The 25,153-nt window shown below is 43.5% G+C and overlaps 1 protein-coding gene across 1 annotated transcript in view; it reads right to left on the bottom strand.

Moving 5' to 3' along the window:
- Nucleotides 1–4,714, bottom strand: part of UBTD1 (ubiquitin domain containing 1) — a 56,229-nt gene extending 51,515 nt beyond the window's left edge. The window contains exon 1 of the mRNA XM_077258304.1: nucleotides 3,592–4,714. Within this exon, the coding sequence (XP_077114419.1) occupies nucleotides 3,592–3,673 (82 nt within the window). The 5' untranslated portion in view covers nucleotides 3,674–4,714. The remainder of the gene's footprint in view (nucleotides 1–3,591) is intronic.
- Between the last annotated feature and the right edge of the window lie 20,439 nt (nucleotides 4,715–25,153).

Genomic DNA, 25,153 nt, shown 5'->3' with positions numbered 1-25,153 from the left:
AGATCAGGAGATAGCTGGATGAACGAACTCAGACAGAATATAATAAAAAACTTAAGTCTTAAAATATTTGGACCCATTGGAAAAAAAAAAAAAAAAAAATGGTATGATAAAAATATGATTAAATATTTTCCAAATGTTTTGATGAGAGAAGGATACATTTCATGTGTCAATGCACCAAGATTTGTGTTGCTGGTGCCCAAGGTTACACATGAAAAAGGCAAAATTTGCCATTTTTGGCGGGATCGGCCATATCTACTTTCAACATGCTCTACCATTTGCTCTGATAGATCGGCTGCTGCCAGGCATTTGGCAGCTGCTCATTTCCCTCTCCCAAATTTAACAGCGGAATGTGCTCATTTATAAAGGTATAGGGTGAAATGGATACGGAAAGCGTTTCATCAACTTAAGGTTGTACACATCAGACAGATCGCCAATGAGACACCTTCAGTAGATTATCTGCACATTCTGTACCACATTCAGAGAACGTGGTGTCATTTATGGAACTAGGTGGCTTGGATTTTTGCCCCTTTAGAAAGTGCCACTCACACCCACATAGGGAGGCGAGCTGCGCCGACGGATGTTGGCGCGTCCCACATACCTGTTGTGACGTGTGCACCCATCCTCATCGACACCACTCGCATCCAGATGCAAAAGTGAACTGTACCGAACAACCCCTTTAAGGAGATAAATTATTTGACGTCTTGATTTCTTTCTACTCCCGTACAGGACTTCATAGCTTTTTTTTTGTTGTTTGCACTTTGGCCTCTAGTAAACTCAACCAGCAAGCAATCAGTTGCCAAGTGACCGAGCAAACAACGTCAGCAGCAACACTGAGCACTTATGTAACAGAAGGGTGAAAAAGGATCACTAGTAGGAAAGGGCGAAATTACATGAAGCGAGCGCTCCCGCGATAAAGTCTGACGCTCGTTCATTGGCCGCACTTCTAGTTCTGGTTAAAGGTCTTTAAGGAACAGTATGTAAAGCGTCATCCACACGTACGAGAAATAAGAGAAACCTACAAATCCAGACTCCTCTGTGGACGTCATACAGATGGCTCACCCGGACGTTTAAAAGGTTAATTACTATTGAAGGTGGCATTCGCGCCAATTATCTCAGATTGTCAAGATTGCGCTTTTCATTGTAAAAACTACTTATTATCTATTCATTGGTTCAGTCTTTTGAGAATTTTTTTTTGTCCGCTTCAGGTTTTCAAAACCATTGGTGAGGAGAAAAAAAAAAAAAAAAAAGAAGTACCGTACTTGTCACATCTATGAAGCTGTTCCTCATGGAATCCGCCCAAACCAAGGATTGTGCAATCAGAAGATGGCAACAAAAAATATAAAATAAAAAAAATAAAAAATCTTCCAAAATGCTAAGGATATGTGCACAGTTTTTGCAGCAGATCTTTCTGCACCAAAAAGAACTGTTTTAGCAAGAAAACACTTTTTGTGCATTTACCCCATGCATTTGAATGGTTGACAAATGTTGAAATAATTCACATACTGCAGATGTCAAAAAAACGGTATAAACCCTTTGATTGTTCAAAAAAAAAAAAAAATACAATGGAAAAAAAAATAAGCAGCACGAGCATGAGGAGATTTCAGTAACCTCAGACACTTTGCTAGTACTTTAAAAAGGGAACCTGTCACCTGAATTTGGCGGGACCGGTTTTGGGTCATATGGGCGGGGTTTTCGGGTGTTTGATTCACCCTTTCCTTACCCGCTGGCTGCAATATTGGATTGAAATTCATTCTCTGTCCTCCGGAGTACACGCCAGCGCAAGGCAATATTGCCTTGAGCAGGCATGTACTCCGGAGGACAGAGAATGAACTTCAATCCAATATTGCGGCCAGCATGCAGCCAGTGGGTAAGGAAAGGGTGAATCAAACACCCGAAAACCCCGCCCATATGACCCAAAACCGGTCCCGCCAAATTCAGGTGACAGGTTCCCTTTAAGTAGTGAAGAGCAAACGTGCTCGGATAAGGCGTTATCTCAGCATGCTCAGGTGCTGAGTGACTTTGGAATGCTTGAATACTATGTTCTGCTCCCAGCTGCTGCATGTCTTGTGGCTTTTCTACAGCCGCAACACATGCAGGGAATTCCTAACAAACAGGCAATCCCTCCATGTGTTACGGCTGGAGAACAGCCACGAGACATGCAGCCTCGGGGATTTATATTATTTGAGCATGCCGCAGACACTCGGTTAGCACCCGAGCATGCTCAGATAACACTTTATCAGAACATGATCGCTCATTACTAGGTTTAAGCAGTTGGCTTGCTGGAAGTCAGCAGCTCCATCTAAACACAAGGGGACCTTTATAAACCATGGGGGAAGCAGTGCCCTTGAGGACGGCCACAGGGTAGACTTGGCCTGAAGGCAATGCTCACGTGTAGAAGCTGCTGCGCTTCCTCTTTGCAGCCTTTCTTGACATGGCTGTAGAAGTCACATCATGTCTACAGAATGTTACCTCTGCAGCCAATCGCTGACCCCTGCGGCGAGTCTTGCATGTATGGCAAAAGACATCTGAGAGGGAGACCATCCATGGGCCATGAGAGCATGTACCGACCATTATTAGGAAGATAATAGAGGCCACTGGAGCGTCAGGGATGTAACAGACGTGTTATGGACATTCTAATCTCATTTTATGTTTTTCATTATCTTTTTACAATTACTTTTATCTGATCTTTGTGTCCATTACACAAATGTTCATTCAATTTTCTATCCAAAAGGGGCCACTGACTTCTCCTGAACCTAGAAGGACAAAAGATTGGAATTTTGCACGTCAACCTTAACGAAAAGTGTCCTGGAGTAAAATACACCAGATTCATTCAGAGACGCACTCCTCTCACCGAATTTGGCACATTTTACAAATGGCGTGCACCTCTACCAGACATGTTATTCCAGCCAGGTGCCTGGGTACACTGGGCGCGGAATGTATACCAACTTTATGGCACAAATTATAATGAATTAGACCGCAGCTTCACCATGCTCCCTTTATTAGAATTGGCCAGAACTGATGGAATGGCTCTAAAAATTTTTACAATATTTTAAGAAGCTTTGTGCCAAAAAAACACCCCTTGCTGAAGTGAGGCTAAAGTTTTCCGAGAGCGGTTACTAGTCATACATGTATATAGAGGAGGAAATATAATTTTTTTTATCAATCTCGTGGAGGCTTTTTCTGCTAGCCTGTCCCTAAAATAAAAAAAAGGCTGATAACAGGAAGCAATAGCGGCCATCCAACTGCAGGTAAAATAGACCTCAGATTTAGTGTTCCTTTAATATAAAACTAATAGGTATTTATTCACGCCTTGTAAAATGTTGCTCCAAAATGGTAAAGAATTGTTCCATCATGGCAGCATTTAATTACTATAATGGTAGATATGCCTGATCACTACTTGGTCAAACACAATAATAAAACCCATTGACACCTTAGTTTCCTGGTAATTTTCACAGCTGAAAACAATGTTGCAATTCGATATTTCATCAAAGCAGAAGTTCCTGATACAATGTAACAAGGTTAGGGGAAAATACCCCCGCCACCCAGTGGACGTTGGGGTGAACTGCAGGCACATGGAGAAATACTACATACCTGCTCTCTTGCGAGTGTTTGCAGAGGCCCTGGACTGGGATCTCTGGTTCTCAGCCCTCGGTCTTCCCATGCAGCCTCCCATGGCCGAACTGTAGTCAGCAGATCCCCATGCACAGCTGAATCTAGTAGTACTCCAGTGCTTTGTAGCTTGATCAGTAGTAAAAGGAAAAAAAAAAACACACAGACAGCAGCTTTTCCAGACAGGCTTCCAATATTACTTCCAGGACACAGAATCTGCAGAAACTTTTCCCTTCTTCATATCACTGATTTCCTGCTCTCTCCTCTGCCAGCTCCCAGGAAGTGCAGCACTGGGCATTGGGGAGGGCACCACAAAGTGTCTACAGTCCTGCAGACATGTCCTGGGCAGCTTCCTGGCTGCACTGGTCATAGGAGGGGGTGATCAGCCAGTCCCTTCCCAGTGCACAGCCTCCTGCTTGTTTGCAAATAAAGAGCTTGTGTTATTTGTTTGTTGGGAAATGTTTCTTTACCCTTTGCAAGAAGAAAAAAAAAAAAAAGATCCACCTCTCCTCTCTCTCACTCCTCCCCATTCAGGTGAGCATGTGACCCAGCCACTCAGCTTGCCCTGCACTCTTCTCCTCCCTTGCTTTGCATGCAGGTTAACCCTTGCAGCACTGCCCTGCTGATAACATCTCCTGCTGTGCACTGAGAATGTATTTGTATGATATCTCCCTGCAGCAAGCACCACTTTCCCCCCTTCCTTTATTTTTTATTTTTTTCCTTCCTGTTGTGCTTTTTAGTCCTGCTCCTCTAATCCTCTGGCTATAAAGGAATCCTCTGCAGTAATCCAGGGTCAGTGATCCCCTGCCCCCATAATACCAGGGCAGTGAGGGGGGCACCAAGGTCCTGTTGGGGAAGTCTTGTGTTTTAATTCGATTAGTAGAGAGCTCCTGTCTCCTCCCTGGGCAGAGAACACAGGAGGACTTGTATTGTGCTCTCAGCAGATTGCAATCTTCTGGGCTGACTGGGAAATAGAAGTTATTTCCAGGATCAGCAGCATCTGCTGGAGGGGGCCTGGTGCTGACAATGGGGGTTTCACTGGGCTGTGATTATCAGTACAGGCCCATAGAGCGGGAGGTCAGCTCATATTGGTTTTTGTGGCCTCACCCAATGCAACCGCCGCCTTCACTTAGGAGGTATTTTTAGTGACGCGGAACTCTGTGCTCTGTGACATAAAAAGAATCATCGCTAGTGAAAGTTTGTGTCTATCCGCCTTGTGCCCGCAGCTGTACGTGTGCTATGGTTAAAGGAAAGGGAATTGCAAAACAATGGAATAAAAAAAATAAAGTTCTCGTTTACGCAATGCTGAAAGATTAAAGGGAACCCAACTAATAATCGTACATTAGATTAGGAATTTCGGGGCCCCAGACTGGTAACATTATGAGATTCCACCCCAGCGCCGCAACCACCCCTCGAACTTTCCACAGTCCCACCGTCCATTCATGGAAAAACTCCACTTCTGTACGACGTCCTCACCAATCATACAGTAAGGGTAGGTGCCCACGATCAGCAATTACTGCGTAGTTATACAGCGTCAAAACCGCAGCGTCCAGATGTTACAGCATAGTGGATGGGACTTCTAGAAATCCCATGTCCTCCATGCGTGCATAGTCGCCTACGGATCACCCGTGGAGATGGACACGCGTCATTCAGGACGCTAGTCTCCGCAACAGAAATGGCATAAATAGAAATGTATTGAATGCGGTGCATCCGCACGGTTCAGTGATCACAGGCGGATTTACCTGCGTTCAGTAGACGGCAGCGACCATGCGATCCGTCCAAAGAGCTGCTAGTTCAGGATCATAGGCACCGGGCCTAACAGTTCCCATCAAGCACCATATCACATTCATAGCCAGCAGCTTTTGTTTAGGACAAGCAGGGAGGGGGACACAAGAATAATAGCGGGTGGGTGGGCAAATGGGAGGTCGGATGGGCGCATGACTTTCGGGCTCCTGGCAAGTGCAGCGCCCTAAGCAGGCAGGGGAGCCCACTCACCATCGAGGACACCGGCGTGCTAGGGGCACCTACCTCTCCAGGTTCCACCGCTGCGGCGTCTTCCACTTCCTGTGGCTGTGAGATTCAGGTCAGATGGCGCGATGACGTCATGTCGGTGCGCCCTCTACCTGATCAGTCACAGTGCAGATAGCCCAAAAGACGCCCACATAGAGGAGTCCAGAGCAGAGCAGTGGCCAGCGGTGAGTATTTCTTTTTTTAATGTTTGGATATCTTATGGGGCCAATTACATATGGAGCATCTTATGGGCCAAAATATATATGGAGTATTATATGGGGCCAATTCAGTAGTAGCAATATATGGGGCCCATCATATACTGTATGGAACATTATATGGGGCTCATTATACTGTATGGAGCATTATATGGGGCTCATTATACTGTATGGAGCATTATATGGGGCTCATTATACTGTATGAAGCATTATATGGGGCTCATACTGTATGGAACATTATATGGGGCTCATTATACTGCATGGAACATTATATGGAGCTCATTATACTGTATGGAGCATTATATGGGGCTCATTATACTGTATGTAACATAATATGGGGCTCATTATACTATACGGAGTATTATATGGGGCTCATTATTCTGTATGGAACAATATATGGGGCATATTGTTCTGTATGGAGCATTATATGGGGCTCATTATACTGTATGGAACAATATATGGGGCGTAGTGTTCTGTATGGAGGACTATACTGTCCAGTTTCTGAGCTATTGATACTTTTGTAATGTAAGAAGTAAGTGAAATCTTTGGCATTGTACTATACCATTTCTCTGCCGAATCTGTCCATCATGAATCGTGGTATGCGTTAAAGGGGCCCACGAAAACCTGGAGATGGCTCTGCCTGCACAAAATGTGCCAAAAGGGCCCAGGGCACCCCAGATGTTTGGGACGGGTCGGCAGCATCTGACATCACTGATGTCAGACACGGCCATACTTTGCATGCAACATATGTACACAGTGATTCCACCAGCAGAATAGTGAGTGTAGCTCTGGAGTATAATACAGGATGTAACTCAGGATCAGTAATGTAATGTATGTACACAGTGATTCCACCAGCAGAATAGTGAGTGTAGCTCTGGAGTATAATACAGGATGTAACTCAGGATCAGTAATATAATGTATGTACACAGTGACTGCACCAGCAGAATAGTGAGTGTAGCTCTGGAGTATAATACAGGTTGTAACTCAGGATCAGTAATGTAATGTATGTACACAGTGACTGCATCAGCAGAATAGTGAGTGCAGCTCTGGGGTATAATACAGGATGTAACTCAGGATCAGTAATGTAATGTATGTACACAGTGACTGCACCAGCAGAATAGTGAGTGCAGCTCTGGAGTATAATACAGGATGTAAGTAACTCAGGATCAGTAATGTAATGTATGTGCACAGTGACTGCACCAGCAGAATAGTGAGTGCAGCTCTGGGGTATAATACAGGATGTAACTCAGGATCAGTGATGTAATGTATGTACACAGTGACTGCACCAGCAGAATAGTGAGTGCAGCTCTGGAGTATAATACAGGATGTAACTCAGGATCAGTAATGGAATGTATGTACACAGTGACTGCACCAGCAGACTAGTGAGTGCAGCTCTCGGGTATAATACAGGATGTAACTCAGGATCAATAATGTAATGTATGTACACAGTGACAGCACCAGCAGAATAGTGAGTGCAGCTCTGGGGTATAATACAGGATGTAACTCGGGATCAGTAATGTAATGTATGTACACAGTGACTGCACCAGCAGAATAGTGAGTGAAGCTCTGGGGTATAATACAGGATGTAACTCAGGATCAGTGATGTAATGTATGTACACAGTGACTGCACCAGCAGAATAGTGAGTGCAGCTCTGGAGTATAATACAGGATGTAACTCAGGATCAGTAATGTAATGTATGTACACAGTGACTGCACCAGCAGAATAGTGAGTGCAGCTCTGGGGTATAATACAGGATGTAACTCAGGATCACTAATGTAATATATGTACACAGTGACTGCACCAGCAGAATAGTGAGTGCAGCTCTGGGGTATAATACAGGATGTAACTCAGGATCAGTAATGTAATGTATGTACACAGTGACTGCACCAGCAGAATAGTGAGTGCGGCTCTGGGGTATAATACAGGATGTAACTCAGGATCACTAATGTAATGTATGTACACAGTGACAGCACCAGCAGAATAGTGAGTGCGGCTCTGGGGTATAATACAGGATGTAACTCAGGATCAGTAATGTAATGTATGTACACAGTGACTGCACCAGCAGAATAGTGAGTGCAGCTCTGGAGTATAATACAGGATGTCACTCAGGATCAGTAATGTAATGTATGTACACAGTGACTGCACCAGCAGAATAGTGAGTGCAGCTCTGGAGTATAATACAGGATGTAACTCAGGATCAGTAATGTAATGTATGTACACAGTGACTGCACCAGCAGAATAGTGAGTGCAGCTCTGGAGTATAATACAGGATGTAACTCAGGATCAGTAATGTAATGTATGTACACAGTGACTGCACCAGCAGAATAGAGAGTGCAGCTCTGGAGTATAATACAGGATGTAACTCAGGATCAGTAATGTAATGTATGTACACAGTGACTGCACCAGCAGAATAGTGAGTGCAGCTCTGGAGTATAATACAGGATGTAACTCAGGATCAGTAATGTAATGTATGTACACAGTGACTGCACCAGCAGAATAGTGAGTGCGGCTCTGGGGTATAATACAGGATGTAACTCAGGATCAGTAATGTAATGTATGTACACAGTGACTGCACCAGCAGAATAGTGAGTGCGACTCTGGGGTATAATACAGGATGTAAGTCAGGATCTGTAATGTAATGTATGTACACAGTGACTGCACCAGCAGAATAGTGAGTGCCACTCTGGAGTATAATACAGGATGTAACTCAGGATCAGTAATGTAATGTATGTACACAGTGACTGCACCAGCAGAATAGTGAGTGCAGCTCTGGGGTATAATACAGGATGTAACTCAGGATCAGTAATGTAATGTATGTACACAGTGACTGCACCAGCAGAATAGTGAGTGCCACTCTGGAGTATAATACAGGATGTAACTCAGGATCAGTAATGTAATGTATGTACACAGTGACTGCACCAGCAGAATAGTGAGTGCAGCTCTGGGGTATAATACAGGATGTAACTCAGGATCAGTAATGTAATGTATGTACACAGTGACTGCACCAGCAGAATAGTGAGTGCAGCTCTGGAGTATAATACAGGATGTAACTCAGGATCAGTAATGTAATGTATGTACACAGTGACTGCACCAGCAGAATAGTGAGTGCGGCTCTGGGGTATAATACAGGATGTAACTCAGGATCAGTAATGTAATGTATGTACACAGTGACTGCACCAGCAGAATAGTGAGTGCGACTCTGGGGTATAATACAGGATGTAAGTCAGGATCTGTAATGTAATGTATGTACACAGTGACTGCACCAGCAGAATAGTGAGTGCCACTCTGGAGTATAATACAGGATGTAACTCAGGATCAGTAATGTAATGTATGTACACAGTGACTGCACCAGCAGAATAGTGAGTGCAGCTCTGGGGTATAATACAGGATGTAACTCAGGATCAGTAATGTAATGTATGTACACAGTGACTGCACCAGCAGAATAGTGAGTGCAGCTCTGGAGTATAATACAGGATGTAACTCAGGATCAGTAATGTAATGTATGTACACAGTGACTGCACCAGCAGAATAGTGAGTGCAGCTCTGGGGTATAATACAGGATGTAACTCAGGATCAGTAATGTAATGTATGTACACAGTGACTGCACCAGCAGAATAGTGAGTGCAGCTCTGGAGAATGATACGTTATTTAATGTTTTCTGTTAACGTTGAATACTATTTGTAAAATCTTGTTTAATGGTGAATATGGTATTTGACCATTGTAACAATATTATCCTACAGTATACATGAACTATTCTTGGGATTTTTTTGTATGGATCACTTACTGGTAACTATGTGTACTGCGCTGCCAGTGTAAATCCCTACTCTCTGAATACCTGTGCACATTCAAGACATCTTGCAATGTTCTATACTTTTCTACTGAAGTGCACTTAGAAGACGTCCATAAGTGTTTGGTCTGCGCTATTTCTACTTGAACATTGTTGAAGAAACACAATTTATAAAATGAATCCATGTTGGGCAACAGCAGGTGAAATCCTTCCCCAAATGTGCTGATAAAATTACTGCTCTCAGTATGAAGATAAGTGTCTGGCAGCCATGTCCGATGACGCTTATCTGTCACGGCAAAAAAAGAATTGAATTTGAAAGATATAATGGAAATATGTTTGATTCTGGTGCAAGTCGTGTTGTCCCTGTGCCCATTATTGTCATCTAACCTGTATGACCAGTGCTTGGATAGTGGTGGTGTGACTGTTTGCATGAGCTTTTGGGTTATGTGCATGTCTTTTAGGTGCTGGTGTACCTGCAGAGGACTATTTGTTTGCATCCTTTTGTTGTTTTTTTACGCCCACTTTATTTTTCTGTTATATATATATATATATATATATATATATATATATATAATAGTGAGAGGCTTCTAAAGTGGAAGACATCTGAAGAATGGTCAACTCACTTGTTTTATCTGGTTCGCATCTTCTGGAGCCTAAAGGTCTTAAAAGAAGCTGAGAAAGGCTAGTTCACACTCGGGGTTTTTGATGCCTTTTTTAATGTTTTTTTTTTTAATGCTAATTTTTAGCTGCTTTTTATAGTACCAGCAAAGTCTATGAGATTTCAGAAATCTCATGCACACATAGTTTTTTTTTTTTGTCATCAGTATTTTGTGCTTTGCATGTTTTTTGGACATAGAGAATGTATGTCACTTCTGTCAGCGTTTTTTTCAGCATTTTTCACCCATTGACTTGAATGGGTGGTGAAAAAGTGCTGAAAAAACGCACCGAAAAATGCAAGTTTTGCAGCTTTTTTTGTGTCTATGGAATAGGACTTTTTTTTTTCCCCAACACTAAACTTTATCAGCATTCACAAGAGACAAATCTAGCATGCCAAAACTGCCGCAAAAAAAAACATTAAAAAAAAAACGTAATAAAGACCAAGGAAAACGTGCTTTTTTCTGCAGATGCTTTCCTGCCAAGAGATCAGGTTTTGCTGCAGAAAACAAAAAAACATTAAAAAAAAGTCTCGTGTGAACTTACCCGAAGACTGAACATATGCACAGAAAGACTTTTTGACATTATTATTATACATTTTTATAGCGCCATTTATTCCATGTGATCTCAGAGCATATGTAAAAATTGTTTTAGCTTTTTTAAACATTTTCGGGCAGGTTTCAGAATGGATACCCTTAGGGTGTACTGAAAGTTTCTTATGTAAATCCTGTGCTGGGAAGAATCTGCGCAGCCGTTTATCTCCCCGCTGGAATCAGACTCGGTGGCACTTATGGCTTATGTAGAATGTTTGCTAATAATTAACCGTGATATATTAGACAAACATCTCATCACAGCTTTGTCCATTTGTTCATTATGGTAAGCAAACAAACGCATCTGCTTCCAGTTTGGCTGCACATATGGATGACCGGACTGAGCAGATCTGACCATTTGCTGCTGTGACCACAAGAAATCAATCACTGCGAGCTCAAAAATATGTTCATTCAGCTTATTAATCGTATTGCAGAATTAGCATAATTAACATCCTGGCCAGGTAGACGCTTCCCTACCAGACCCCCGCTGCTCTTCAGCTTCAGTTTCTTCCTCTGGTCTCCTGACTTCCTCTACCGCTCTGGGGCTTCACATGACCGCTGCAGTCAGTCAGCAGCCACTGACTGGCTGCAGCAGGCATGTTCCGTCTTAGAACAGCTTTCTGGCTTTCTTTGGGCTCAGAGAGAATATACAGGGATCATACAAGTGTGCTCTATTTAGTATCCACTCTTCATTAAGAAAAATGAAAAACCATGCAAAAAAAGAATGCACCTAAACTGCACTGTTTGAACAGGGGCCTATCAGCAAAAACAAAAAATAAAGGGTTATTGTTATCTCCATAGATGGATATTGTCAGATGGTGCCTGTATATACAAGCACTTTTTCAATTTACTGCTTCTAAAAGTTTGCAGCCATTCTTCAGATATTAACACGTTTATTTACAGCTCCTTGCACGACCACCGCTGCTGTCTAGCTTGCTGAGTCTGGCCGGGATTAGGAGGTAAGCGATCCAACGATCCTGGCCAGCTTCTAAACAGGGCTTACAAGCTCAATAGAAAAGTGCTTGTAAGCCCTGCGCATGTTCTGCTGCCCGGCAGCGGTGGTCGGTGTCCAAGGCAACAAACTGAAAGCTAAAGAAAAGTGTTATTATCTCAAGAACGGCTGATAAATTTAATAAGCGGTAAATTGCAAAATGGCAACATATTTAGAAGCACTATCCGACATTGCTGATTTATGAAGACGGGATTAACCCTTTAACTCGTTTCAGCTCCTTGAATCATTTTAATATTTGCACCTTTTACTGATGAGTGTCCCAAAAATGAGGCCCGCATTAGTACACATAGGTGAATTGGGCATCTCTAGTATTTTTTTGTTAATAATATTAATAAAAAATAGTTGTAATTATTAATTAATATTAATAATAATAATTTTATTAATAATTCCTATGTGCAACTTCACAACCAAATATTATTTTTCTTGCTGCAATGCATCTAAAAAGAAAAAAAAGAAAAAGTAAGAAACATTGTAAATAATAATCCATTTTTTTGTATACCTATTTGTGTATACAGCACCTATGCCAATTTATGCTACTCCTTGGTCTCCACTGACAAACCCTGTGTACAGTAGTCTGATTTTATGGTCATACTGCCGTCCAAAGGTTCCCAAGTTAATGCTAATGGAGCGCCCCAAAGGGCTAGGGGTTACTCGGTACCGGGTCCTTCAGTTCGCAGGGGGATGTCACGGTGGCTGACCCGGTCCGTGGCCCTAGGGACGTCCGTTGTCAAAGGGGGAAAGGTCTTTAAAGGGATAATGTTCGTGATGCCACCTGTGGTGTTTGGTCAGGGTGACCGACGCTGCTTAGGGGTCCGCTGGGGTGATGTTATGGCAGCTAGATGGTATACCTTCCCACAGGTGAAGTGTATCCCCAGGGCTTCCCAGTGTGTAGATGGTGGATGGTGAGATGCGCAGTGAAGAACGAGGACACAAGGTTGCAGTCTCTTTACCTTTACTGAAGGCTTCAGCATCCACAGTCCAGGGTACGGACCACAGGGCAGGCAGAGTCCGGCCGGTCTGAAGGCAAATCCAGAGTCCCCTTATCCAGGTGGAAATCAGTAGCCTTCCTCTAGCGCCTGGGTGTTGTAGTACCTCCCTGCTGAGCTTCTCATAAGGTCCTCACAACTGTTGTAGATGTTATTTCTCTTTCTCTCTGTCCCCCTGATGGTAAGGATAGGAACAAACCCGTATGACTGATGGCCTGAGGCTTTTTACAGGGACTCTAGCACGCCCCGGCCCCCACAAGTTGCCACCGTGCCTCCTGGGTATAGGTCGGGCAGATAACGTGGAATTATCTGTCCTGCCGGTCTCTGGAGCAAGGCTTGGAGACGGTTGCTCCCTCGGTGTTCCGGCTACCGGATCTTGCGCCTCAGAAGGAGGCAGCCTTTTGCACGGCAGAACTCCTTCTGGTTTCCTCTCCTTTTGCTATGACTTCGTTTCTCACTCTCTACAATACAATTCGCTGTTCTTGTCTCTTTCTTAGGATGCTGCCGCACGTCGGGCAGGCGCAGCTCCGTGGCCTTCTGTCTAGGCCTCTGACAGGATCCCACCCCTGTCAGGGGCCACCCTGTCGGCAACCTCTCGATGTTCCTCCTTTCCCGCTGTCTGCCTGACAGGTGCTGACTGAGTGAAGCTCAGTCAGCTTCTGACTAACTTCCTATCCAGGCCACCAGTTTTACCTAATTGTGAAGAGTGCCCTAATAAATAGGAGCAAAGCTCCCCCTGTTGGACTGGAGTGTGAAGTGTGTTGCATGGTTTGTGATACCTGGTAAAGAGATCTCCTTTATTACCTTCAGACGTAACATCACTCCCCCTGGTGGAAGAATGACATTACTGCAACGACCAGGACCCTGGGGTGCTGCACTAACGTACTGTACATTTGGAGGATTAGGAAGAAGAAGGGGACAGGATGTGACTTCAGGATCAGACTACACTCGGGTTGTTTGTAGTCTGTTACCATGGAAACACTTAGATCTGTGTAGAAACTGTAGACATAAAAATAGTAGCTCTTTCGAAAGTGAACATAGACCAAATAGGTCAGGTCATCATCTGCATCACTGTCCCGAACCTGTATCTTCCCAGCTGTAGCAAAACTATAACTCCCATCCTTCACTGACAAAGGAACAAGGTTTTACATGGTAAATTCACCAATTAAACCTAGAAATAATAGTAATAATTATTGTTATTAGCTTTTGATATAAGGAAGCAAGTATTAGGGCCGACGGTAGAATTTATACTACAGTCAGTCGTGGAAGATTCCAAGGATGAAAGAGATGAAAGAAATGTCTGCGAGGCTTCAAAGCCAAATATGTGAAGCCTCGCGTCCTTCCTGTATGGCTTTTATGGTTTTACTGTGAGGAAAATGAATAACAAATGGTGAAATTACTCATTGAGGTTATGTGAAGGGAGTCCTCCATCTCCAACTCCGAGATGCTTATCTGCTACAGACTGCGGCTTCTCCTCCATTGCCGGGAATTACAATATAATAATAATATTCTTTTATTTCTATAGCACCAACATATTCCGCAGCACTGTACAATTCAGAGAGGTCATGTACAGACAATAAAAACAACAAAGCTAGGTCTCCTGAGATCAGCGCGACCAGGAGACAATGATGGCAGTTGTATTCAGAGGCAGCAGTGTCCATCTTTGGTAAAATAAATCATTAAATGAAAAAAAAAAAACGGCTTAGGCCTCCACGCAATTTTCAGAACCAGCAGAGGGAAAGCCCACGGCTGAGGAGTGATGTTAATAATCTACAAAAAGTGACAACATTCTAAAAGGTTTCCAGGCTATTAATAACAGCTCACAGCTGTTTGCTTAGCCTTTACTGGTTAGTCTACCAGAGACCCCCAGATAAAAATGACATACGGTCCCTCTACGAATTCTAACCAGCAAAGGCTAAACAGACAGCTGTGGGTTAATATTAATAACCTGGGATGGGAATAGAGATATTGTCCCCCCTCCCCCCCAGGCTACTAACATGAGCCCTCAGCCGCCCCAGAAATGGCGCATTCATAAGATGCGGCAAATCTGCTGCTTAGCCTTGCTCTTCCCAAAAGCAGATAGCTGGTGGCTGGTATTCTCAGACTGGTAAGGGGCCATGGATATTGGCCCCCCAAAATAAAAATAGAAGCCCACAGCTGCCCCAGAAGAGGCACATCTCCATTACCAACCCCATAGTTATATTGTAAAAAAAGACACAGCAAGAATAAAGTATTTTATTTGAAATAAAAATCAACACCCTGTGTCAAAAAGTCAACACCTGTCCGAAGTGCAAATAAGCCATACTGTCCCACACTGTAATCTATCTCTCCGATATCTGGTTTTTCAACATGAACGGTGCCATGAAGTGTGGCTCCCTGCACTGCCCCCTAACACAGTATATTTCCCCTATGGTGTCTTCTCACACAGTATGATACCCCGATAGTCCACTACACAATATGATGCTCTAACAGTATTATGCCCCCACACAGTCCCCTCACACAGCTTGATGCTCCCAATAAGTCTTTCACACAAAATAGTACGATGTCCTCATAGTGCGTCCCCCCCAAATTAGTGCATTCTCAGTGCCCCCACATGTTATGATGGCCTCAAAAGATATGATTCCCACAGAGAGCATCGTCACATGGTATGACACCCCACAATACCCCAAAGAAAACCAAAACCAAAGTATGATGCCCCCATGGTATCGTCACACACAATCCCATTGACAATAAACAGAGCTGTGCCCCAGCATGCATACCTTCAGTATACTCAAGCACATTCTCAGGGTTAGAAGCACTTTACCTTCTTATTAAACAGTGTAAATTTCTTTGGGCAGTGCAGGGGTTAATCGGCTCTGTTGATTGCTCTGTTAGCCACTGCCATCCCCATTATAATCTGGGTCCTGGCTAACACTTATTGTCAAAGCTAGCTTTTGCTGCATGGCTGGAGATTGTTGTTGGTCATTATTGGAGAAGGTGTTTGGTGGATTTATCTGTGACTGTTGCAAGGTTTTGTGTGTGTGATAATTCTCTTTCTTCCTCTACCCCATCCTCTAATCCCTGGTGCATTCCTCTGTTACATATGCGAGTATATTTGTATGTTTGGTATTTTTTCGTAACTCCTGTTTGTACTACCTTGTTAGTCTGGTTTGGTATGCTACTATCCCCCACCTCCCTGGGTGGGGGAAGGGTACAGACTGAGGGAAGATTCAGGTAAGGCAAGTTACGTGGCCCCGGCATCTTCACCATCAGAACTCATCCGGGGAGCCGGGCGAGCTAAGTCACCCCCTAGCTTTAGAGACAGGGAAGGAGCCCCTGGTTCCGGAACACCCGACAATAGAGTCGTAACAGGTACATAGTAAATAGCGTAAATAAATATGGTGTAATACTTTGTTTTTAGTTAACCCATAATAAAAATTGATATGAAAATGTTGCATATAAAATGCAACTTGTTTTGGAATCTAAAAACAAAAAATCCTCTCCACAACATAATCGAGGTCCAAAGTTTGCCATCTTTGAAGATCTACTACATACCAGCCGGTGCAGACATTCTTTACAGTTTATAGACGAGCTCGCTCGTTTTATGTGGTCCAGTAATGTACGGAGAATGAAAAGGACAGGGTAGCTGGTCGGTCATTTGGTGTAATGCAACTATTAAGATATTTTTGGGATATTCATCTAAATTAGCTTTAGTGTCGTTAACGAATTCAATGAGTCTGAGTCGTACGTGACTGATAGAGGAAACTGTAGGCTTGCTGTGACCCAGGAGTAATGATGAGCAAGACAAAGGAATGCTGCTCAGTAAGTGGCTGCGGCTGACTCCTGTGCTCAAGAATGGAGGCCATTGTGTGAACGCACAACAAGAAGATATAGGAAGAGGTACTCCTGTTTACATAACCTTACTACCCTATGGCTGCCAGATGGGGGAAAAACAAAAAACAAATTAAATATGTTTTATTGACAATTAAATGTCAATATAAAATGAGCAGTGATCAATAAGTCGTTAACATTGGAAATGATGCAATTATCTGTATCTACACTATACGGAGAAAAGTATCACTACACAAATCTTATACATTGAATTTATTTTTTTCATTCAGTCCCATTGCCCTCCGGTGCACAGCATCCAGCCATGCCATCTGCCTTTACTAAGAGTATGCACACGCAAAAAAAATTTCGGAGGCTTTTGGAGTAGATCCTCTCCAAAAGACGAAGGAAAAATTGCTAAAAAAAAATGCTTGAAAGCCATTTTCCATTTCTTTCTGTTCTAAACCCACTCTGCTGGTCATATTGTAAGTGTTTTGAGCATTTATTTTTTTCCAATTTATGTTTTGAAAAATGCCTGGTGGAAAAAAAAAATGTGCGTGTCACTTCTCCTGATGGAAAATGGACCATCCAGGCACTGTCCAATCAGAAGGTGGTAAAAAAAATATTTATGGGGGGGAAAAAAACTCTACAAAAATGCTTGAAAAACTCAAAATCATATAAGGAAAAGAAAAACTGCTCCAAAAACTCCCCAAAGAAGGAGCGTTTTCTAAATTTTTTTTATTATTTTTGACCTCCTCATAAATCTCTGTATGCGTATAGCCTAAAATGTGTGACAGAATGACTTGTTTTGTAGAGTTCACTGATACCAGGGGTCACCAAGTGCTGAGGAGCAGAGGGCAGAAAGTCACCACCGCTCTGCTGACCCCATAAATGCAGACTCCAGACCCCCTCTGGTATAACATCAGCACAAACACTGCTCCCCCGCCGGGAGCTTCATGGCCGAGCAGCTGTAAGCAGCCGTACATCACCAAGCACAATGCCGAGCGTCGGATGGAGTGGTGTAAAGCCGCCACCACTGGACTCTGGAGGAGACGTGTTCTGTGCAGTGACGGATCGCACTTCTGTATCTGCGTCTGATGGAGGAGTCTGGGTTTGGTGATTCCAGGAGGACGTTACCCCCTGACTGCATTGTGCCCCCTGTACAGATGGTGGAGGAGGATAATGCTATATGGGCTGTTATCAGGGGACTATGTGAATAAATCTGGGCTCTGTCCAGCCATGTAAAGCGCTGATCTGCGAGCAAAATGATGGCAGTCCGGTAAGCCTATCCAGTTACCATTAAGCTGAGTGCCTTGTCTATTTTTATCAGCTCCTTAGAGCCAGGATCATTGGCTTTTAATTATACACTACCTGCCGGCTGCTTCTCCAAAAGCCGAGGACGGGGTATTACAGTGTAGGCATTATATAGTCACTATAATAATGTGCTATGCATAGCAGGAAAATTCAGACTATGCATAGAGTCATGCTGCCCTAGAGTGCAAAAAACCTTCACTAACCTGAAGACTGCTATTTTAAAGGTATGTTCACACTGCGTTTTGGAGCAGAAAGTGAGCGGAACATCTCCAAACCCTCCTGAAAAAGTCAAAACTTCTCAAAAGCTTGGAGCATGCATTCCAAAAGCACAGCAAAAAGACTCAGTGTCCACATACCCTGAGAGTATAATCATCAACATTAACAGAAATAAACACATGAAATAGATCACTCTGTGTGTAATGACTCTATAGAATATATACTGAAATATAACTGGAATAAAATGATACCTGGTGATGAAATTCGTCTTGTGGTTGTTTCTTAAAGTTTATTTTCAGTTTGTAGTTAATGATTCTCGTGCCCTAAGGCAGGGTCGTTGTATGTGGTGCTCTGATTATACATTCATAATGCAGACTGCTGACAGGTCACTGATCCCTCTCTGACATTTTGTCCCCTAGAAAGTAACAATTCCCTCTGTGTGCCTCTTTGATAGTCACAGTAACCTGATTTCCCCAATAAGTGCCCATTTTACATTTAATAATGTCCGGAGTCTCTCCCCTGTACAGCTCCTCTATACACAGTATGATGCTGTCTTATACACAGTATAATGCCCCCTCACTGTATATGTACCGACTCCTTAGTATCTCCCAAACTGTTTGACAGCTCCAACACGTATGTTGGCCCCGTCACTGTAACTTTCACACTGTATGATGTCCCCTAGATAGCCTTCATATAGCATAATGCACCAAACAGTCCTCAATATAGTATAATGCACTCCCCATAGGTCTCCATATAGTATAATGTACCCCCATAGGCCTCCATATAGTATAATGCACTCCCCATAGGCAGACTCTATATAGAATAATGCACTCCCCATAGGCAGACTCTATATAGTATAATACATCCCCCATAGGCAGACCCTATATAGTATAATGCATCACCCATAGGCAGACTATATAGTATAATGCACTCCCCATAGACAGACTCTATATAGCATAATGCATCCCCCATAGGCAGACTGAATATTGCATAATGCACCCCCTATATGCAGACTCTATATTATAGAATGCACTCCCCACAGGCAGACTCTGTATGGTATAATGCACTCCCCATAGCCAAACTCTATAGTATAATGCATCCCCCATAGGCAGACTATAGTATAATCCACTCCCCATAGGCAGACTCTATAGTATAATCCACTCCCCATAGGGAGACTCTATATAGTATAATCCACTCCCCATAGGCAGACTCTATATAGTATAATGCACTCCCCATAAGCAGACTCTGATATAATGCAGCTCCCCATAGGCAGACTCTATAGTATAATAAACTCCCCATAGTCAGACTCTATAGTATAATGAATTCCCCATAGGCAGACTCTATAGTATAATAAACTCCCCATAGGCAGACTCTATAGTATAATGCACTACCCATAAGCAGACTCTATAGTATATTGCACTCCCCATAGGCAGACTCTATAGTATAATGTACTCCCCATAAGCAGACTCCATAGTATAATGCACCCCATAGTTAGATTCTATAGTATAATGCACCCCCCATAGGCAGATTCTATAGTATAATATACCCCCCATAGGCAGACTCTATAGTATAATGCAGCCCCTTATAGGCAGACTCTGTAGTATAATGCAGCCCCCCCCCATAGGCAGAATCTATATAATATAAAGCACCCCCATAGGCAAACTCTATATAGTATAATGCACCTCCATAAAAAATAAATATATCCAATACCTCGTTCCTCTTCTGCTCCGAGAGCTTGCACATCTCCGGATAGAGGGCGCCGAGTAGTCACATCATGGTGACCCCTGTTAGAGTTTGCGTCAGGGACGTCAGATGCTGAGAGGGGGATGATGTTAGAGTGTAACGCTCCCTCTCTCATCAATACGGTCAACTGTATCGGCATCTAGCCGATATAGTTGCACTTGTGATGATAGGCGGGGGCACATTGTTGGCATTGGGCCCCCCTCCTGCTTAGAGGCCCCATAGTGGCCGGGTGGCAGAGCAGAGAGAGCGATTCTCCCAGCGCACGCCGATACAGTTTCAGTAGCGTAGCTCCGGGTGCGCCCCCTCTGCCCCACTACGCTACTCGTCAACAGATTAAAAAACTGACAGGCTCCATGGATAATGGATAATGGCTGATATTTAAATAGAAGGGTGGCCATATTAGTCACTGATTTCATTTTTTGACAAGTCAGAAATATATTTTTGTATATTTTAAGTTGTTTCGTTACTGCGCTCATGCTAACAGAAGATAATAAACATTTGAGATGGGAAAATTTACGGTTTTCATTTATTTGCCCAATAATTATGCACACCAAGATATTCTCCTACCAAAGACAAAGGCTCACTTTTACTTTCTAAAAAATATCCAGGGTTTAGGATTATTAACCTTTTGGATTGACAGATAGCACTGGATATGTTCAATAATAAAATGAATGATCAAAAATACAATTTGTGAACAAAATATATGTATAACATCCTTAAAATGTGATGGCGAGAGAAGAGCCAAAGGTTTTAAAGTTATTTTTTCGTTTCAGTTTTTTTTTCCGGAGCCACTCCAAAAATTCCGTAAAAAAAACTCCATGTGAATCTACTTTATATGAAATTCACTGATATATTCTGGTAATTTTATGAAATTGAACCTGTACTTCAAATATTTAACACCGTAACAAGTCCAACTAGAGACTAACAGCTAGAGGAGCCAGGGGGACATTACATCATTGCACTTTCCATTCTCTATAATTGTCCAGCATGGCTATAAAATACAGGATGAGTTTATGGTGCAAATGTAGCTCAGCGGGTTATTTCCTAAATCTATTATTCATGGAAACCTTTAGAGTAAATGTGCTGTTGTAGAAAACAAGATAATGTGTATGGAAATTGTGCCTGAGATTTCTGAATCTACATGCAACCAGCAGCTAACTGGTAATGATGTAGCAGAGCTCTATGTCTCATGGATTTTGTAGTGGAATTTTCTGAAGTTAATATAAAATCAAGACATTTATAAGGGGGATTTCCTCTTTAATCATCTCTGTGCATTCTACCCTGCTAACATCAAATTAATGTATATCTTTTATATCACTCACAGTCACGAGCAATGTATTTAAGAAAAAAAATTCTGAAATGAGTATAATGATTCATTTAATCTTTACATTTGTAATTTAGGTCACCAAAATGTTCTCGTGAGGAGTTTTGAACCTTATTTATTAAACAGATTGGCAAGCAGGTATAATAAACGTCACATCCATACACTGCACAAAAACTAAACATGCATCATTTTTCCTGCTATTAAGGAGGTTATCCACTTTGAACTAGCCTTTTGTGTTAGAAGGGTACCCTCGTTCTTCCTCTGAACGCCTAAAGACAAAAGGCACTTACTGCATATTTTTATAGTGTCCCTAGTCATACCCCTTACTGTTCCCACCCACTACAAAACCCCTTTCATGAAACCTCAATTGTCACGTTTCTGTTATCAGACTACTCAGGGCCAGGGGCCCCTTTCCCGGTCCCTAGCATAAGGGGAGTCCTAGTTATCCCTGCTTCCCAGATTATTTCTGATGGTGAAGATGCCGGGGCCACGTATCTTCCTGAACTCCTCAATCAGCCCTAAACCTGTCACCCTCTCTCACCCAGGGAAGTGGGGAGGAATAGTGTATATATATACAGTACAGATCAAAAGTTTGGGCACACCTTCTCAAGAAGGAGGGTGATGGGGTACTACGCCAGATGACCTGGCCTCCACAGTCACCAGACCTGAACCCAAACGAGATGGTTTGGAGTGAGCTGGACTGCAGAGTGAAGGCAAAAGGGCCAACAAGTGCTAAGCATCTCTGGGAACTCCTTCAAGATTGTTGGAAGACCATTCCCGGTGACTACCTCTTGAAGCTCATCAAGAGAATGCCAAGAGTGTGCAAAGCATTCATCAAAGCAAAAGGTGGCTACTTTGAAGAACCTAGAATATAAGACATATTTTTTGTTTAGTATATAATTCCACATGTGTTAATTCATAGTTTTGATGCCTTCAGTGTGAATGTACAATTTTCATAGTCATGAAAATACAGAAAAATCTTTAACCCCTTCCCGACCTTTGACGCCACGTAGGCGTCATGAAAGTCGGTGCCAATCCGACCCATGATGCCTATGTGGCGTCATGGAATGATCGCGTCCCTGCAGATCGGGTGAAAGGGTTAACTCCTATTGCACCCGATCTGAAGGGACAGGGGGAGTTGTACTTCAGCCCAGGGGGGGTGGCTTTGCCCCCATGTGGCTACGATCGCTCTGATTGGCTGTTGAAAGTGCAACAGCCAATCAGAGCAATTTGCAATATTTCACCTATGAAAATGGTGAAATATTGCAATCCAGCCATGGCCGATGCTGCAATAGCATCTGCCATGGCTGGAAATCATGTTCTGCCCCCCGCTACCGATCTCCCCAGTCCTCCGTTCTGTCCGGTACCTCCCTCCGTCCCCCTGTCCGCTCCCCCGTGCTCCTGTCCGCTCCCCCCGTCCTCCGATCCCCCCCCTGTGCTCCGATCCACCCCCCCACCACCCCCTCGTACTTACCGAGCCTCCCGAAGTCGGTCCGTCTTCTCCCTGGGCGCCGCCATCTTCCAAAATGGCGGGCACATGCGCAGTGCACCCGCCGAATCTGCCGGCCGGCAGATTCATTACAAAGTACATTTTGATCGCTGTGGTAGGTTCTATCACAGCGATCAAAATAAAAAAATAATAAATAAACCCCCCCCTTTATCACCCCCATAGGTAGGGACAATAATAAAATAAAGAAAATATATTTTTTCACTAGGGTTAGGGTTAGAACTAGGGTTAGAACTAGGGGTAGGGTTAGGGTTAGGGGTAGGGTTAGGGGTAGGGTTAGGGTTATGGCATGTGCACACAGTGCGGATTTGGCCGCGGATCCACAGCGGATTGGCCGCGAATTCGTAGCAGTTTTCCATCAGGTTTACAGTACCATGTACACCTATGGAAAACCAAATCCGCTGTGCCCAAGGTGCGGAAAATTCCGTGCGGAAACGCTGCGTTGTATTTTCCGCAGCATGTCAATTCTTTGTGAGGATTCCGCAGCGTTTTACACCTGTTCCTCAATAGGAATCCGCAGGTGAAATCCGCACAAAAAAAACACTGGAAATCTGCAGTGCCTTTTACCTGCAGATTTTTCAAAAATCGTGCGGAAAAATCTCACACGAATCCGCAACGTGGGCACATAGCTTTAGGGTTAGGGTTGGAATTAGAGTTAGGGTTGGAATTAGGGCTAGGGTTGCAAATAGGGTTAAGATTAGGCTTGTGGTTAGGGTTACGGATAGGGTTAGGGGTGTGTTGGGGTTACAGTTGTGGTTAGGGTTGGGATTAGGGTTAGGGTTGGGATTAGGGTTAGGATTAGGGTTAGGGTTGGAATTAGGGTTACGGGTGTGTTGGGGTTAGGGTTGTGGTTAGGGGTGTGTTGGGGTTAGGGTTGTGATTAGGGTTATGGCTACAGTTGGGATTAGGATTAGGGGTGTGTTGGGGTTAGTGTTGAAGTTAGAATTGAGGGGTTTCCACTGTTTAGGCACATCAGGGGTCTCCAAACGCAACATGGCGCCACCATTGATTCCAGCCAATCTTGCGTTCAAAAAGTCAAATGGTGCTCCCTCCCTTCCAAGCCCCGACGTGCGCCCAAACAGTGGTGTACCCCCACATTTGGGGTACCAGCGTACTCAGGACAAACTGGGCAACAACTGTTGTAGTCCAATTTCTCCTGTTACCCTTGCAAAAATAAAAAATTACTTGCTAAAACATAATTTTTGAGGAAAGAACAATTATTTTTTATTTTCACGGCTCTGCGTTATTAACTTCTGTGAAGCACTTGGGGGTTGAAAGTGCTCACCACACATCTAGATAAGATCCTTCGGGGGTCTAGTTTCCAAAATGGGGTCACTTGTGGGGTGTTTCTACTATTTAGGCACATCAGGGGCTCTGCAAATGCAACGTGATGCCCGCAGACCATTCCATCAAAGTCTGCATTTCAAATGTCACTACTTCCCTTCCGAGCCCTGACGTGCGCCCAAACAGTGGTTTACCCCCACATATGGGGTACCAGCACACTCACAACAAACTGGGCAACAAATATTGGGGCCCAATTTCTCCTGTTACCCTTGTGAAAATAAAAAATTGCTTGCTAAAACATCTTTTTTGAGGAAAGAAAAATGATTTTTTATTTTCACGGCCCTGCGTTGTAAACTTCTGTGAAGCTCTTGGGGGTTGAACGTGCTCACCACACATCTAGATAAGTTCCTTGGGGGGTCTAGTTTCCAAAATGGGGTCACTAGTGGGGGGTTTCTACTGTTTAGGCATATCAGGGGCTCTGCAAACGTAACATGATGCCCGCAGACCATTCCATCAAAGTCTGCATTCCAAAACGTCACTACTTCCCTTCCGAGCCCCGGCATGTGCCCAAACAGTGGTTTACCCCCACATATGGGGTATCAGCGTACTCAGGAGAAACTGGACAACAACTTTTGGGGTCAAATTTCTCCTGTTACCCTTGCAAAAATAAAAAATTCTGGGCTAAAAAAATATTTTTGAGGAAAGGAAACACATTTATTATTTTCACGGCTCTGCGTTATAAACTTCTGTGAAGCACTTGGGGTTCAAAGTGCTCACCACACATCTAGATAAGTTCCCTTGGGGGTCTAGTTTCCAAAATGGAGTCACTTGTGGGGAGTTCCTACTGTTTAGGCACATCAGGGGCTCTGCAAACGCAACCTGACGCCGGCAGAGCATTCCATCAAAGTCTGCATTTCAAAACGTCACTACTTCCCTTCCAAACCCCGACGTGTGCCAAAACAGTGGTTTAACCCCACATATGGGGTATCAGCGTACTCAGGAGAAACTGGACAACTGTTATGACCCCAATGGCAGAGGGTCTCAGGAATAATGCTAAGTCAGTAAATACAGAAAACCAGCTCATAGGGCAGTGG

Source organism: Ranitomeya variabilis, chromosome 4 (assembly GCF_051348905.1).
Source record: "Ranitomeya variabilis isolate aRanVar5 chromosome 4, aRanVar5.hap1, whole genome shotgun sequence".
Classification (NCBI taxonomy): Eukaryota; Metazoa; Chordata; class Amphibia; order Anura; family Dendrobatidae; genus Ranitomeya; species Ranitomeya variabilis.
Note: the sequence above shows the minus strand (reverse complement) of the source record. Positions and strands in the feature narration are given on the sequence as shown.